We start from the raw sequence: 18,853 nt of genomic DNA, 5'->3' as shown, positions 1-18,853 counted from the left end.
TTAACTTTCCGCAAAATTGCCTTAATACCCATAAAACGTATATTTCGGATTATTGTCAACGTTATTTCTTTTCTCTATGTATTCTTTACGTATTTTTAACAATAGATATATTTCATGTTGACTGAAACTAAGAAAATTTTGTTGAATCTATTTTTTTAGATTTTGTCATCTATTTATTAAATTTAAAACAATATACAGGGTGTCCCAGAAATAAGTGCAAATATTTTAACTGGTAGTATAGTTCAACCCCGGAAACACGCCTATGGTTCTCAAAATTTTAACAAAAAATCTTTTTTTTGGAAATTTTCAAAGCTTCGTTATTTTGGACTTAGTTGAAATACAATAAAGAGAAAATATGATTTTTTTATCGAGATGTACCACCCCTTAAAATACTTGCACTTATTTCTGGGAGACCCTGTATATTGCTATACAGGGTAAATACGTTAAACAAACATATTTTCTTCTTACTGTCTTTTAAGTTTTTTTTTAAATAAGTCCAAAATAACCGAGTTATTTTACTTTGAATATTAAAAAAAATGATTTTTTTCTCATATTTTTGAGAACCACTTGATTTTGCTGAGTTTTTTTTTTGTAAAATTAATTTGCTACCTAATGTTTGACCAGCGGATCTGAAGCTACGGAAGGAATGCGAGAAAAAAAAATCGATATTGCCACGTTTATCTATAAAATTGCAAAATTGCCAGACATGAACTATAAATTTAATATATTTTTATTATATATAATGTGTTTAGCATATATTCTGACGTATATTATTAAGGAATTTTAACGTAGTTCATATTGTTCGATATGTTTTATTTAATAACTTATTTCTTTCATTCTGTATAATCTGCTTATTATGAAAGTTGAAGATTTTTCAACGATATCATTGGCAAACCGGCATCGCCGCGCATGGCCGCCTATTCATCGAACATGATTGGCGAGAGTGCGTCACAGGATTTGTTACCACGCGGTTGCCATGGCTTTTACGCCTTTCCTATTCGCTTGCTTTATCCCCAACTTCACGGTCTCTTCTGAAAAGAGTAGGAATATTGAATACTATTGAAATATCCAGTGGCGGTGTCATTTTTTTGATCATTATTACTTTATTTCATTATTTTATACCGGTTATCCTAAACTTTATTCCTATATTTTTCGTATATTTGATAGTTAAGTTGTGTTTTATTGTTTTGTTATCTTGTTATAATGTTTTTCGTTCGTAGTTTTTAATTATTAATGTCAAGTTTGATCGTATATTTGTGTTTTAAAATGAATAAATTTATTAAGGGTAAGACCTATACTTAAATTCAAATATTTATGTCAAACCAAAATATCAAAAGTTATTTAATATTTTAAGAAGTACTCTTTTACTACTTGCCTTGTCATCCAAAATAACAATTTAACTAAAAATATACTTACAGTAATACCACCGGATATCGCAAGTACCCCTAGATGATGATAATGGCGTAATATTGCGAAAAACGCTCCAAAAAAATCGATCAATTTTATTTAATAAGCGCTGACGTACATCAGAGACAAATATAATTTTTGTTCGGTGATACACGTGTTGGGTAAATTGGTATTTTTTAAAGCTATATAGGGCTATGGTCGTTTTTGTCTTCCAAATGGCTTTTCATACAAAAACCACATTAGGAAAAGTTTTCAATTTAGGAATGTGAGTTTCAAAAGATGCTTTGTCTTAGGTAATAAAGGATTATACTAAGTTCCTAATAAACGTTAAAATATATATAGATGTTCCCACATATACCCATAAAATATTTTGTCTTCCCAGGCAATGTGCATAATTTAAAATTATTTTGAAATGTACAGGGTGAGTCAACGATAGAGTAAAGTCCATTATCTCATTTGTTTAGAGGTTTACAAAAAAATGTTAAATATAAAAGTTATAGGGAAGGTTAGGATACACATTTAAAAATTATTATAGAGTATACAGGGTGCTTCAAAAAAGTGTGGCGGATATAACATATGCTTTTTTAAATGCAACACCCTATTTTTTATTTTATTTTTAGATTCTGCGTAAAATTTCATAACTTTTTTATATATAATGTTATATACCTTAAATTAATAGTTTTTGTAATATTTAAATTTGCTTAAACAAATGTCAAATTGCAGTGTGATAAAAAATTGTCAGAAGTACTATTGTTTCTGAAGTTGGAATACCAAAATTTGGTATGAGAGTTTTATAAAGATGAGAAAAAAGATATATGTAAAGATACTTTAGTTAAATGCTGCAGGGTGTTCAAAATATACTTATGAATTTCAACTACTTAAAATTAAAAAATCTCAGATTTTTTAAATGGTACACCCTATATATTTTCATTTTTTCACATAGATTTTGCAAAGCTCTTCAACCTTTATTAAATATGTTATATACCTATTTTTAATAGTTTGCGATTTATTCCAATTTTTTCTATTTTTACCATATCTTTAATACAATTAGGGGTACGCTATGACATCATAGTTGTCATGACAAAAAATAAAAATGATCAAAATTTCATGTCTGTTAAGCAAGTTAAGAACAAAACGTAAATTTTAGTTTAATTTGTTGTAATAAGTATAAATGGTAGAGGTAGAGATAATAGTTTTACAGATTTTCCTGAAAATGAATTAGTCAATGTGACTGATATACACGAACAAGCCAAGATAAACATATTTTTTTTGGCTCAGTACTATATATTATATAGTACTTTGCTAAGTACTATAAGAATTAGATGTAGATTATCTAGAAAACATTTTCATATTATATTATATTATTTTCAGTGTGTAATGGGACGATTTCGCGGCTGTAGTAATATTGGCTTTATGAAATGAATTATAAACCGGAATTACTACGAGAAAAAAACTTTACTGTATGTCGAAAAAAAATCCTATATCGGTAGTCGTCAACAATTACATAATCTAGTTAGACGGAAAATCGAAGTGTTATCTTTCGTAATATAGAAATACACCAAGAAATTCACGACTACGATTTTAGTTGATTTGAGTAAATTTAATTAATTTAACTAATAATAGGAATTATTGCAATTAATTATTAAACTACTCGTTAAAGATAAGTAATAAATACTTTCGTTTTGTCACGGCAACTATGATGTTATAGCGTAACTGTATTAAAAATTAGTGTAAAAATAGAAAAAATTGGAATAAATCGCAAACTATTAAAAATAGGTATATGACATACTTAATAAAAATTGAAGAGCTTTGCAAAATCTATCAGAAAAAATGGAAATATATAGGGTATACCATTTAAAAAATTTGAGATTTTTTAATTTTAAGTAGCTGAAATTCATAAATATATTTTGAACACCCTGTAGCATTTAATTAAAATATCTTTACATATATCTTTTTTTTCATCTTTATAAAACTCTCATACCAAATTTTGGTATAGCAACTTCAGAAACAATGGTACCACTGACAATTTTTTATCACACTGCAATTTATCATTTGTTTAAACGAATTTAAATATTACAAAAACTATTAATTTTAGGTATATAACATTATATATAAAAAAGTTATGGAATTTTACGCAGAATCTAAAAATAAAATAAAAAATAGGGTGTTGCATTTAAAAAAACATATATTATATCCGCCACACTTTTTTGAACCACCCGGTATACTCTACAATAATTTTAAAATGTGTATCTTAACCTTCCCTATAACTTTTATATTTAACATTTTTTTGTAAACCTCGAAACAAATGAGATAATGGACTTTACTCTATCGTTGACTCACCCTGTACAGGGTGTGTCAGAACCTCGGTCAGAACTAAGATCCATATAAACTAACTTTTTTATTATAGCACGCATATTTAAATATCTCAAAAACCAAAGATTTTAGATATATTAAACCCTTATAATAAATGCCTTATTTTATGTCCTAGAATCCAAAAATTAAATAAAATACCGGGTATTCCATAAGAAAAAATATAACTTTGGTATGGAGCTTAGTTCTGACACACCCTGTACATTTAAAAATAATTTTAAATTATGCACATTGCCTCTCTACATATACCCATAAAAAAATTTGTTTCTACATCTTTCCGTTTTTGTATAATCAACCGAGGCGAATACGGTGCGCCACCCTGTATAGTAATATGATTATATTTATGGAACATAGAAGATATATGCAGTCAGCTAGGGATAGTAAAGTCTGTCCAACGAGAGAATACATGACAGAATGATAGTTGTCTGTTAATTTAATTTATATCATTAATAATCATACGTAAACTGTATTTTCTTTCATTTTTTGAATGGCTGTTTTGAATTTACTTTATTTTCCTTCTTTTTATTCTTCTTTTTTAATTTTATTTTGTGTTTCCTTTTTTTCTTTAGTCCTCTTATGTCTAATTTTCTTTAATAGATTACCAACAAAAAACACTGTCACCAGGAAGAACTCCTACTGTAGGTAATAATACAATAACGTTCCCAAGTGGATAATACTTCTGTCTTTCTGTTCTGCCATGACGTTGTTTTTATCCAATTATAATAGGTATATAATACATCGTAAAAATCAAGCTCTACACAAAGCTAGAGACTAGTCACACTCATTATTTGTTAACTGCTGTGGTGTAAGCTAGGTTTAACGTAGTTTGCTTTTCCGTATTTTACTTTAAACTTCTTATTTGCCGTTTTACCACATTATTACAGAGCAAATTTAATTAAAGCTCATGTAGCGTGCTTTGTGTATATTTAAAACACATTCATTGGGTATTCCAAAGCCAAAGAACAACTTCGAGCGGATTTATTTAACTGAGTGTTAGTTACGTTTGTCTTAGTGTTATTTCCCCTCGTGTTTGTGTACTGTACAATCGGATGTTTAACTTTGATGATCCTATTAGACCCGGCCGAAAATTGATGCCGTGGGCGTTTTTCGCGAGAAACTTCTAATAACATTTGGATATATAGTTTTTTTGGCTCTAAAGAGAGCAAATTTCGATTTTCTTAAAAGGAATTTTGGATGCTATAAACGGAATCTGAAATACTGTTGAATCTGAAATAATTCAAATTAATGAAATTGTACGAATTGTCTGAGCAATTTACATTATTAGACTATTCTTAGGTTATACCCTAATACTTAATGAATACGGACAAATATTGCCTCATTTACTAACATCAGTATGTTTTTTTAGGGTTCTGTACCCAAAGGGTAAAAACGGGAACGCTATTACTAAGACTTCGCTGTCCGTCCGTCCGTCTGTCACAAAGCTCTATCGTATGAACCGTTATAGCTAGACAGTTGAAATTTTCACAGATAATGTATCTGTGTTGCCGCTATAAGAACAAATACTAAAAACAGAATTATATAAATGCTTATAAATAAAAAAGTACTTTCACTAAATATTATCTTTTAAGTAAGAATTTTACATAGAATCTTTCAAGTCCTCGGTACCCGCGTGGTTAAAGCGTTAGGACTGCTATGACGTTGGAGCCGTACTAAGGCAGGTTCGAATCCTAGTCAAGGCGACTTTTTTTAATCGTTTTTTTTTAAATTTTACATATTTATTTTTACTTTTTACATATTTATTATTGATTAATACAAATTTTAATAATGTGTTTCTTCATTTTTTTTAATTACTTATACGCGCATTCAAAATTTCAACTAAATCGGAAAAAAAAGTTTATAATATTATAGTGTCAAATGTTGTATAGATAATGAATGGTACGGAACTAGAGGTGCGAATTCTAGTTCCTTGGGAGGAACTAGTTCCTTAGTTCTAGTTCCTCCAGAGGAATAGTTCCTTGAACTAGGTCTTTAGTTCACAATAGTTCCCGACTAACATTGACATCCCCCTTGCTTGCTAATGCGTTTCGTTGTCAATCAGAACTATTCACAGTATGATCTGTATGATTTTTATAATGTACGGAGATATAACGAGACGTGTAATTGTGTATGTTAAAAACATATATAGGGAAATTGGAAGAACTTTCGTTGCACGTCATTAATGACACCACGCGTCGTCTTATGGAGTTTGCTGGTGGTCGTATTATGATGTGCAACGAAAGTTATTTTAATTTCCCTTATAGGTAAGTTTTATTGCAGATAAAAAATATAAAAAAGAAACTCAAATCAGAGTTTAAAAAACTATATCACAAATCAATTAGAGCAAATATTAGAAAAAAATTACGAAAAATTGCATTTTTCCACACTTCAAGCTTTTTGTTTTTCTCTAAAAATTTAGAATATCTACTTCGTTTTATAAGATATTTCTTAATTTTAGGGACCTAAAGTGAAACATTCCCATAAAATATTTAAAAAACAAACTAAAAATCAAAAACAGTTTACACAACAATTGTCTGTGGTAATTACGCCGCGCCGGCTGTGGCAATAGACAAGGCCGAATCCATCGTCGTCGCCTTGTATTATATCTCGGATCTGCCGACTGAATAGATTCCCGTGAACTAGTCTTTTAATAGTTCCTCTATGTCCGGATCCGATAACATACAGCTGGCACTCCCCACGCCTGCCTAGCATCAATCGCGCTGGCTGATCCATACGTAAACTAGTCTTATTTAGTTCCTCTAGTTCCTTTAGGTCCGGATCCGATAACATACAGTTCGTCTGCTCGATCTGTGTCTATGAAAGGAATGCGGGCAAAAAATATTTAAATAAACAGCAATATATTTTATACGTCGACTTGACGAGTACGTCACCGCAAATCGCTCCGCCCACTCATTTTATTGGCTATTGCAAATTTGTCGAATTTTTATTGATGGGACGCGTCGTCTAATTTTTTACGAAAAGTCTAATTTTTTACGAAAAACATCGAGAGAATATCGTTTCCCCTCTCACGGATACCCCGTAGCCACAGAACGGACAGACGTACTGTACGGCATATGGCTGGCACTCCCCACTCCTGCCTAGCATCGATCGCGATGGCCCGATTTGTACGTACGTAAACTAGTCTTTAGGTCTGTTCGTTTTCCTGTTATTATCGATTCTGAATCGTCCTAGAACTCTCCAGCGCATGCGCAAATGAAATAATGTCTTCATATTTCCTCCTGCGCATACGCATCACAATTCTAGGACGGTTCAGAATCGGTAATAACAGGAAAACGAAAAAAGCTTTTTATTTAGTTTAGTTCCTCTAGGTCCGGATCCGATAACGTGCGGCTGGCACTCCCCACTCCTGCCGACCATCGGGCTACGCGCGCTAGCCGATCCGTCGCCGTTGCATATCATTCTATATCGGTCACAGTCTCGATCCCGGAATAGGTCCTGAGGAACTAGTTCTTTGAGAAACCAGGAACTAGTTCCTTTCATTCCGGGGTCGGAATAGTTCATTGGAACTAGTTCGTTCTCGAACTACACACCTCTATACGGAACCCTTCGTGCGCGAGTCCGACTCGCACTTAACCAATTTTTTAATTTTAAACAGATTCAGAACTTATATTGAATTACCATTTTTAAATAACAACTATGACACATCAACACGGAGACCACGAACATAGTAATTTAATTTAAACCTGATTATAATAAACCTAACTTAAAGCCTGTTCTAAACTTTAACAGCTTAAGAACTAAACCACTATTACAAAACTTTAATAATGTAAGTATATCAACATGCGCATTTAAAGTTTGTTTACAAATACATTGGACGCTATATGGAACTAATATTATATACAGGGTGAATAGATTTCGATAAAGAAGCATATTCTCTTTACCGTTTTTCAAATAAGTCCAAAATAACTCGGTTATTTTGGACTTATTTGAAAAACGGTAAAGAGCATATGTTTCTTTATCGAAATCTATTCACCCTGTATACTGGAAATTAAAAAAAATATTTTTCGCTTACATTTTGAAGACCCCTGGATCTTTTCTGGGTTTTCTTTAAAAATTAAAAAGAAGTATAAAAAAGACTCAAGGGTCTCGGTCTCAACGTTTATATTAAGGACCGTCCAGACCGGATGAGCGAACAGGAGCGAGCAAGAATTCGGGTATGTTCTATGGGAACGCTTAACTGGTGTGGACGGCTCTGCGAGCGAGCGATGATTGCTTGCTCGCGCTCGACGCTGTTCCACGCCGTGTCGGCACATCAAAGAAAATTCGCTCTATTGCACGTTCGGTTTGGTATGGCTGAATGAAGTTGTTTTAGAACTAATAAAGGAGTACAAAAATCGCCAAGACCCTAGCCTTTCTCTAGGTGAAATTGTTTTTCGGTAATAGGTATAACTTTTCATTATTTTTATGTCAATTAAATCTAATAAGGTATTAAAATCTGTAAGTGACATCCGACAAAAGTTCTTAAATTTTCCTGAATCTTCTGTTTCAACATTGTTTAGTAAATTGTTACCACTATGAGAAACTCGATTTTTAAAAAGAGTTATGTTCCACCATCTCCTCTGCAGTCGTTTTCACTTTTGACGTTTCGACAATTTATAAAATACAATGAAAGACGCACAAGCAATACTTTTTTCCGGCATTATGAACATGAAGTGCCATACACCGATCAACGCTGAACATACAAATAATCGCTAGGTCTGGACGGATGCTGATCATGTGCTCGAGAGCAGAAATCACGAGCGAATTTGAATAAATGTTTGCTCGCGCTCGTTACTGCTCGCTCATCTGGTCTGGGGTCGCCCCTTTAAGTTAAACAGTGACACGTGTTTGGCTCATACGAGCATCATCAAGGTGCGTATTCACTATCCGAACGAACAAACGAATGTTCATTCGTTCGTTCGGTAGTAGTATGGACGGGACTGGATTTTAGAACCAAACGAAAACACCTTAACCCATTCGTTTGCGAATGCCTTTGATGTACCGACTCGTAACGGATGGCCGAGCGAACGAACAAACGAACGACCGCATGCGTTCGGTCCACCGTTCAAATATACCGAATTCCATTCGTTCGCTCGCTCGTTCGTTCGGATAATGAATACGCACCTTCAGACCTAACAAGAAAGAACCCGAATAAATAACAAATAATAAAAAGGTCGTCGTAACTTACAAATATAATAAAAGTCATTCCACACACACGTTCACATTTTACATATTAAAGCATCACTGAGATGAGGCTGGAAAAAAAAATCAAATAAAAATACAAAGTTAAAAAATAAAATAACCCAGCGGGATTTGAACCCCGGGCTGGGTTTTCTTTCTTGTAACATTAATCTACTGCCTATGTTGCGATATTGTGAAGATATTATGTTTTTTAACTAAAAATGAAAAACATTTCCAAAAAAAATTCAAATTTTCAAATTTTTTCCGAGAAAAAACCTCATAGACGTCTTTCTGGAGTTGAAATATACCAGTGGCGTGCATTACATATAGGCAAAAAAGCATTGTCTACCCTTCGATTTATTCAAGACAGACGCAAAATAAAAAATATATTTATCTGATCAATTTTCATTATATATCTACCTACAAATCCTACAATGCGACCTACATTGTTTTATTTTTCTAAATAGTAAGTTAGTATTGTGTTTATTACGGTTGCAAAGCCGGAAACATCATACAAAACAAACGCCACCTGTTCAACGTCTTATTATTACCTAAAAAATGCATCCCATTATTCGAAATCGAACGCACGGCCGCAACTTAACATTACATGGATATGGACAAGCAAAAGCAGTGCGTTAACGCAGCACGGATGCACCCGATGTCTCGATCCCGCCGATGCGGTATTGCCAGTTCCGATGTTATTACAGAACTATGTAAGAAACAGTCCATGTTATTTTATATGATCAATTTTAAATAACTGTGTTTTAGAAAGATTTGTATTATGTATTATATAGCAAATTAGAATTTTGCTTGTCTGTCATCTGTATTTGTTTCCAAATGATTTCATTTATTATTTTATTTGACTGTAAAATCATTTTGGTACATAAAATCTATTAGACAGTGGCAATTGGTAATCTGGCAATATTGTGTACGGTTATTGTTTTAGCTAATTCGCCTATCGGGAAGAAATAATGATTGAATAATAGTCAGATTATTCGTTTTGCATCTACAAATAATTAAATTTATTTGCTGTTATTTGAATTTTCTTTTGTTAGTTTAAAGTTAAAATACGTTAGACAGTAAATTTTATATACGTACATTGTACATATATATTATGTAATATATACATTTTTTTAGTTTTTTTTTTCATATTTTTGATTCTGTTGCCTACCCTACTGTAAATGGTACTGCACGCCACTGAAATATACTACCTCTAAAAATATTTGACCTTGTGCGATGCCTAGTCGCCATTGGTTCTGTCATCCCAGTCTCCGTCACGCAGATCCCTTGAGCTCATCGCCTTCTTGACACCCGCCTCCATCCAGTTTGTCCTTGGTCTTCCCCGTTTCTTTCTCTGTTGTGGAAGCCAGTTTAGTACTTTCTGAGGCAGTCGAGTCTTGTCCATCCACAAATATTTTTTTTTGCAACTTTTAAATCCAATAACATTTAAAAAATGCAAATTACATTTATATGTAACAAAGTAATAAAATTTTCATCGACAAATTGCTTACAAAATATTTTATACATTTTAAATTGAAGTGGAAATTTAATTTTTTTGCAAAAGCTTTTAAAAATTAATTGAAAAATTTGAATAAGGTACATTAAGTGACAGCATAATGACGTTGCAACAGCTTTTACTTTATACATTCAATGTTATCATTAAAAATATTTTAAAACGCCTTTTAACAACGAGCTTCATGAATACTTACATATTATACAGGGAGGCCAACTGTAAACTTAACATATATCATGTTAAATAACTGAGATTTCTGTTCTTGAAAATGTGTTATTTATAGCAATTTTCATTTATTCATTTCCTCCTTTACTCCTAGCAGAGCATAAAGCTTCAGTAAATGGTTGTTTGCCATTGGTTTAATATCTCAGCATGATCGGTTTCCTGTTTTGATATCCTTATTAATAATCCTTTGCCACGTGTGTCTTGCTCTTTTAACATGAACTGTAACCGGGACGGCATACATACTGATAAAAAATGTCTATGTGGCGGATTCATCTATCCAAAAAAATCCTTTATGGGTATTTCGCCACTGCACTGCAAGAAAAATCTACAAAATAAAATAGTTATTTTTTAAAGAACATAAAGATTATTTAAGAAAGGGAGATTTTCACAAATCTAAGATTTGTCAGCATTCATGGGACACTGGGCACAGAATAAATTTTAATAACGCCAAAATTATAATGAAAGATGCGATAGCCTCTAAAAGAAAAATAAAAGAGGCTTTTTTAATTCAATCTAATAAAAATAAATGTATTGCTCATGCATCTGTAGATGTTAGTAATGTATGGCAATCGCTTCTTTGATTTTAAAGAACATAACATAAATAAATATAACATACGTAAAATTTAAAAATAATCATACAGAAAGTTTGGGCTTTTTGGTTTTACCTTATTAAGTAATTGTTATCAGGTAGTAATTGTTAATTTTGAAGTTTAACTTAATATAATGTCATTTTAACAGAACGTCAACGATTTCTTGTACAGGTATCTGTTTTAAAAAGTAAAGTGTTCTCGAATAGTTCAATTTAAATATTTTAAATAGTTTTTTTCTTGATTCTTTATATCTTTTTTGCTTCAGACGACGGAAAGAGAAAACTTTCCGAAACGTTAAGCATTTTTTTCTTTGTTAGGCAAATTTTTATTACTGTAAACACAACTTCTGACAAGCAGCGTCCGTTTAGGTTTAACGCAGAAGTGTTTACAAAAAATAACTATTTTATTTTGTAGATTTTTCTTGCAGTGCAGTGTTGAAATACCCATAAAGAATTTTTTTGGATATACATACTGATAATTTCTGATTTCTGCCCATGAAGCGCTGTGATCGGAATTTGTTGAACTCAACTGAAATGCACCAAGTCTATGGTGTATTATGTAGGTGTTAGACACTATTGGTACTCTCATCGATATAGTTTTTCTAATATTGATCTTAAGACGTAGCTAGTTATTTCAGTGTAAACTTTATTTAATATACAGGGGGTTACAAATTTACATTATATTTTTATTAACAAAACAACAAGATACAAAACTTTATGACCGTATGGTATCGGCAATAATTGCACCTCTATTGCGTGCCCATTCCGCTAATTTCAGATATTCCGTTTCAGCTAACGTTTAGTTTTGGTGAAATTGCAAATATACCGTTTGCGGTTCGACAAAATGGCACTGTCATGGTAACGCACTGCCTTTGTCTCATTGTAATGAATGGACCACATAGGATAATAGAGTTCCTTTAATTTGTAGCGCACTTGATCTGGGATAACAGTACGAAACATTTTGAAGCTTTACATTAAGAACGTAATATATTAAAAGACATGCAGTAAAAAATATACAGGGTGACACAATATTTAAAAAAATATACCATGTCTCCCATTTGAGATTTTCACTGCCCGTATTTTTTACGATATTATACCTATAATGGCAGTGACAACGCACATTTAAAAACTATTTTTAGAGATGTACAGGGTAAACCAAATATATTTTAGTACTTCCCATAAAATTTCTATTCCAAAAATACCATAACGTCATAACCTATACGACGTGATGTCTAAGACGCGTCCATTTTTCTATTGAAAAATAACTCTATTTATCACATACACCACACAACAATACCACTAATTTGAAACTTTCGTCGAGCGAATAAAATGAAAAAGCTTAGCTAGCATTTCAATTGTGAAAATATTATAATAGGAATTATTAAAACAGTAGTAAGAACTAAAAATAAAAACAAAAGTTATATAAAACTTCAATTTGGTTAATCCTCTCTCCGAGATCTTTACCATTTTTATAAGACAAGAAAATAGAATATGGTTTTAAGAAAAGAATAAGTACCTCAATGGGGATAATAGCAAAGAGGATTTAAGTTTATTTTAGATAAGCAATTTTTCATAAATATATTGTTTGATTTTTTTTACGTTAATGGAATTATTTGCAGTTTTTATTTTATTTTTGATATAAAAATTATAATTAATGAAAAAATTGAATAAAACCTGCTGCATAATATTATTTTTCTGTATTCTGTATATTATTATACCGTATGATCGAAAAAAAGGCATCAAAGACGACTGGCGAATGCCAATCGATGATTATCTTGCGGCGATGAAAAAGGATAGAATATTTCCAGACACACAAATCTATTTTCAAAAAAATATTTTTTCTAGAATTTTAAACTACCCCATTTAAGAATCATTTTTACTCAATATAAAAATAAATTATACTCTGTTTTTTTTCTCAGGTGAGATTTCGACAGACGATGACAGAAGAAAAGCAGATGACGTCCCATACCAATCTATTTATTTTACTCAAAAAAGTTTCTATTATTTTTTAAGTTAACTATGGATCGGTTTAAATATAAATCCGTCATGCGTCGTCTCTTGTTTGGTTTATTTCAAAAATGACAGATCATATTTCAATTTTATTGGTTGGACGGATCGAACGATGAACGACAAACGGACGCCGCGCCGATGCGTATGAACTCGCCTTTAGATTTTTGACGCTTGTCAAAGTATTGCCAAATTATAGGTTATAATTTTGTATCAATTGTCAACCTATGTCAAATATCTGCCTTTTGGATTTGGAAGATGATGCATTTTGATTCGTGTTATTACGTGTGTTTTGTGTCTTTTGAAGTCAAGTGGAGGAAAAATCGAGGGAAAATTAACTGTAGACCCAGAGCACAGTTTATAGTTAATACTCGCTGCCCAGGCAGAAAGTCTTATACACCAATAAAGTTACCATCAATAAAGTTTGTATACCATCTCGTCGTAGATAAGTTCATCTCGTATATGCTACAAGGATCGTACTAAACATTTAAAGACTGCAGAGTTAAGAGAGGAGCAAATTGTGGATCCGACCACCGTCTGGTCGTTGCAGAATTAGTAGTACCTTTCCAGAGCAGAGCCAAAAGTATAGAATACACAACATCACAAGAACTGGAAATTGAAGAATCTGAGCGTATTAAGTACAAGCTTCATTTACTACACGATGCCAGTATTAAATGGTTGTACCAGAGAAGATTAGATGTAGCACTAGAGGAAGTGAAAGCCTGTAACGATGTAGAACTAGAGTATACCAACCTAAAAACCCTAATTAAAAAAGTAGCTTTCGAAGTTTTAGGTGAACAGAACATGCAGAAAAAAAAAGATGAACCAGCTTGGATAACTGACAGCATAAAGGCCTTAATCAATGACAAACAAAAATTCTATCAAAGATGGCTCTCAGACCGAACAGATACTAACTGGAGTCATTACTAGCAAAAAAATAGAGAGGTACGAGCCGCCATTAAGGTAGGAAAAACAGATATTTGGGAAAGAAGGCGACAGCAAGTGGAAAGCCTAATAGGGGGCGCACGGAGTACTGAGGTATGGAGAACAACCCGACAAATGAAAACCAATCAAACGGTCAAGCTCTTGAATAGAATGGATATAGAAAAATGGCGCAACTACTATGCAGAATTACTGACAGAAAACCGACCAGAATTCCAAGCAGTAGAAGATGAGAACAACCTTGCAGGCACTTTAATGATAAGCGAAAGAGAAGTACATCAAAGTCTCAAAAGAATGAAAATGGACGGTCACCAGGTCCTGGTAATATTGTAGCCGAATTGTTAACGTGTGGAACCCCAAAGACTGCGCTGGCGTCTGGCAGAGCTATTTAACCAGTGCTGCCTGCAAAGTAAACTACCCGAGAATGGCGAGTGGCTCACATAGTGTCCATCTTTAAAAAGGGAAATCGTAACGACCCCGCTTGTTATAGAGGCCTAAGCATTAACAGTTCGGTCAGCAGACTTTTTGGAAAGGTGCTACAGGGTAGGCTCAGGGACAGTATTGGTGACAAAATCTCGGAAGACCAAAGCGGATTCGCACCGGGGAAATCTTGCATAGATAACCTTTTTGTCCTGCAGCAGGTGATGGAAAAAAAGATAGCAGTAGATCAAGAAGTCCATCTAGCATTTATTGATTTTGAGCAAGCGTACGACTCTATTCCCCGCAGCAAGATATGGGAAGTCTTGAATATCTTAGAAGTAGATAGACCTTTGCTTAAGATAATAAAAGAGCTATATAAAGAAAATGAATCGTACGTTAAGTTATGACACAGGCTATCTAATCCAATTAACACCACAAAAGGGTTGCGACAAGGATGCAGCTTATCTCCTCTGATCTTCAACGCTTACGTCGAAGTAGCCCTAAGGGAATGGAAGACAAAATGTCAAGGTATGGGAATACCTATTGGGGACAACACACTATTTACCCTGAGCTTTGCAGACGATCAGGTCGTGATTGCGCAGGACTCATACGATCTAGAGTTCATGACTAAGAGGCTTTATCAAGAATACAACAAATGGGGACTTCAGGTTAGTCTAAAGAAGACCGAATACTTAGCTGTCAATTCCAACGCTTGTTTTGAAGTCTTCATTAATGATAACGTCCAGATTCACAAGACAAATTTAAATACCTGGGTGCTACTATCAACAACGAGGGTTTGGGCAAAGAAGAAATACAAACCCGAATTCAGAAGAGCAAACAAGTTATTGGATGTCTTAACAGCCTCTGGTGGGACCGAAACTTATCTGCAACAACTAAAAAGAGACTTGGAAGAACATTGGTGGAGTCAGTTCTTTGCTATGGTTCAGAGCTGTGGACTCTGAGTGCAGACGCGAAGCGCAAAATCCAAGTTGTTGAAATGGACTACCTTAGAAGAAGTTTACAGTTGAGGGTTGGAACCTTTGGTGTTTGAAGTTTGGCGATTGTATTTGTACATAAGTTATATTGATAAATAATATAATAATAAATGCGGGAAGTTTCTTGAAGCTTGAAAGTAAAAAATAGTTATTTTTTATATTTTGTTGTATGTGCATGGTGTTTTGTTCTTGTTTGTTTTTTATTAACACATATCGTTTTTTTTAAATAAAATAACTCTATTACATTTTTTCAGTTTTATACAGTTTTTTTTTCACAATATTTTGAAGTAATCACTTATTAGTCACATTTTAAATATATTAATTTCCTGCTATGCGTTCCAGTTGTACCAACTTATTTCTTTGTAAAATAAAATAAACTACTTTGAAATTAAAATGACAGACACATCTATCACTGTCAGGGATCTTGTCGTTGGACAGACTATACAACCTTCTTAATGCCAACTGGCAGTAAGCGTCATTAAAAAATAAAGAAGAGAACGGGTTAGTAAATGACGTCTAGGGTTTGACCTGTCCAAAATGATCATCGATTGTCATTTGCCAGCTGTCTTTAACGCCGTTTTTTTTTTCAATCGTATGGTATTTTCAACTTAATGAAATATTATATTTTTAAGAGGCATCTTAAAAATAACTTTATAATAAATACCGCCTCTACTTTATTTTTTGTTCATTATTTTTTGGTTCGACCTCCGATTAATTTCATAAAATTTTGATCTGAAGTCAAATAGGCATAATTATTTTTCATCTTTTTTTGTTACGCTCGCATTGACCGGCTCAATTAATTTTGTTTCAGTTTGTTTTTAGCTTTTGCTGCTTTCATAAAACCAATTAAAACAGATTATTTTTTCAGGCACAGTAATTCGATAAATGATAAAAGTTTAAGGTCGTTTCACTCAAACGATGACTGGAAGACGGCGTTCTTAGAGAGGATTGGTCTTTTTATAAAATCAAGAGTTTTAAAGATTCGATTGAAAGCTTTTAACATTGCCAGTGAATGGGAAGGTGAGTTTGATAGAAATATATTTGAAATAATAAAAAACAAATACTTTATTCAAATTCCTCCACACAGATATATTTTTTTATACAATGGGGTGCATGGGACATAGGAAATCCCATGTAAATTTTGAAAGGGTCAAATATTATCTCCCCAGATGTATTAGAATTTTTTGAAAAGGCGTTAAAGTTGTACTCTGGTCTAGAATTTCGTAATATTTGGAATACGCATCTAAAAGTTATTTGCAAAAATCTACCTTCAGATTACTAAAAATTTATACTACGGCCCAAACAAAGCTACAATTAATATACCAGCGAAAATATGATTTTGTCAATGTCAAATTAGATGTCACATTTTTTTTTCTTTACAAGAATTTATGTGGTTTGAAAAAGGTGCTTAATTTTTTCCTGAATTGGAATGATTATCTACAAAAGAATTAGTTGAACTGAAAATAGTATTTGTGGTGTATGACTAGTTTGCTGTACATTACTCGATCACTCACAGGTCACACTCATACCACTTACCACATACGTCCAGAATAATTCAAGGGATAATCGAAATATTTGTAACAGAAGGAACTTTATTAAACTATACTAAATTAGTTGAAGCCTGGCGCATCTGCCACGACACGACATCAGGAAAAAATACTTTTTTTTATTAAATGAATTACAAAAAATCCGACGATGACAGTTTTTAGAAGAGCCAATTAGCTATGTTTTAGTAAAAAAGCCACTTTCTAGAGCAATTCGCTACTTCAGGAGAGACGACACAGATAAACATTAGCATTTTATACAGGGTGAGTTTCCTACGATGTTCTCTGTGGGTATCTCGGAAACTACTGGAGATAGAGAGTCGGTTAAATGGGGAAAGAATTGCAGTTTTGTGGAGTCATAAATATGCGCCTTTCAGATTTTTGAAAAAGTTCATGGCTTACTAGATATTTCGAAAAAAACAAATTTCGGCTATTTTAAAAATTGTCCCTAATTGCATTATAAGCTATTTTAGACAAAAAGTTTTCAGATAAAAGTTGTAGATAATCACATTCTTTATGAGACTGTGTCCTCCGTTTTCTTCTATAGCCTGTCATTTTTGACATATGACACAAACATATGTTTTTTTTAAATGGAAACCATAGTTGACCATGACTTCATAAAAAGCGCCATTTTTTAACCTTTTCAGCGATATAAGCTACAATATGTTTTCTTCGAAAAATTACTGAGTTATAGCCAATTCTTATAATTTTTAAACAATTTCACTTAGTTAGCCATGGAAACAAGTTCAATCGTCGTTGCTCTCGAGTGGCGGTACTAGAGAAGTTTAATTAAGTCGACCGGTCCTTTTATGAGAATAGGTAGTAATTCAGTTTTAAAAAGATACAACTCAAAACAATGGCGGAACATTTTCTAAAATAACTTAAAGTGTATGCAGTGATATTATTTTTTAAAGTTTTAGTTTGTTCAATGTAACTTGTAAGGAACCGTTTAGTAATATATTGTGACTTTTTATAAGTTATAAATCATAACAGAATAAGAATACCATGCAATCTAATTTAAATTAGTCGAAAAAAGATAAGAATTGGCTATAACTAAATTTAACTTTCCTAACATGTCTTGAAAACCGTTCTCTAAAAAACGTAACATTCACCGGTCAACGTATCCTCGAAAATGTATGGTCAGGAAAAGTTGAACCAATAATCCTACACGCTTTTCTTCATTTGAAAAATTCATATTTACAATTTTTGGTAATTTTAATTTACGAAGTTTGGATGTGACATTTCTGAGAGCTGTGACAGTGACTCACATTTCTGAGAGCAAAGGCGATTAAACTTGTTTCCATGGCTAACTAAGTTAAATTGTTTAAAAATGATAAGAATTGTCTATAACTCAGTAATTTTTCGAAGAAAACATATTATAGCTTATATCGCCGAAAAGCTTAAAAATGGCGCTTTTTATGAAGTCATGGCCAACAATGGTTTCCATTTAAAAAAAACATATATTTGTGTCATATGTCAAAAATGACAGGCTTTAGAAGAAAACGGAGCACATTCTCATAAAGGAAATTATTATCTACAACTTTTATCTGAAAACTTTTTGTCTAAAATAGCTTATAATGGAGTTAGGGACAATTTTTAAAATAGCCGAAATTTGTTTTTTTCGAAATATCTAGTAAGCTATGAACTTTTTCAAAAATCTGAA

General features: G+C 32.6%; 1 protein-coding gene across 1 annotated transcript in view; it reads left to right on the top strand.

Annotated features, from left to right (window-relative positions):
* The window catches only part of LOC115887689, a 62,289-nt gene that overhangs the window by 34,311 nt on the left and 9,125 nt on the right, over positions 1 to 18,853 (top strand). The window contains exon 4 of the mRNA XM_030907152.1: positions 16,515 to 16,666. Coding sequence (XP_030763012.1) covers positions 16,515 to 16,666 — 152 coding nt within the window. The remainder of the gene's footprint in view (positions 1 to 16,514; positions 16,667 to 18,853) is intronic.

Source organism: Sitophilus oryzae, unplaced genomic scaffold (genome assembly GCF_002938485.1).
Source record: "Sitophilus oryzae breed Bouriz unplaced genomic scaffold, Soryzae_2.0 scaffold_60_pilon_pilon, whole genome shotgun sequence".
NCBI lineage: Eukaryota > Metazoa > Arthropoda > Insecta > Coleoptera > Curculionidae > Sitophilus > Sitophilus oryzae.
The sequence above is the reverse complement of the archived record's forward strand: the minus strand, read 5'-3'. Positions and strand labels throughout refer to the sequence as shown.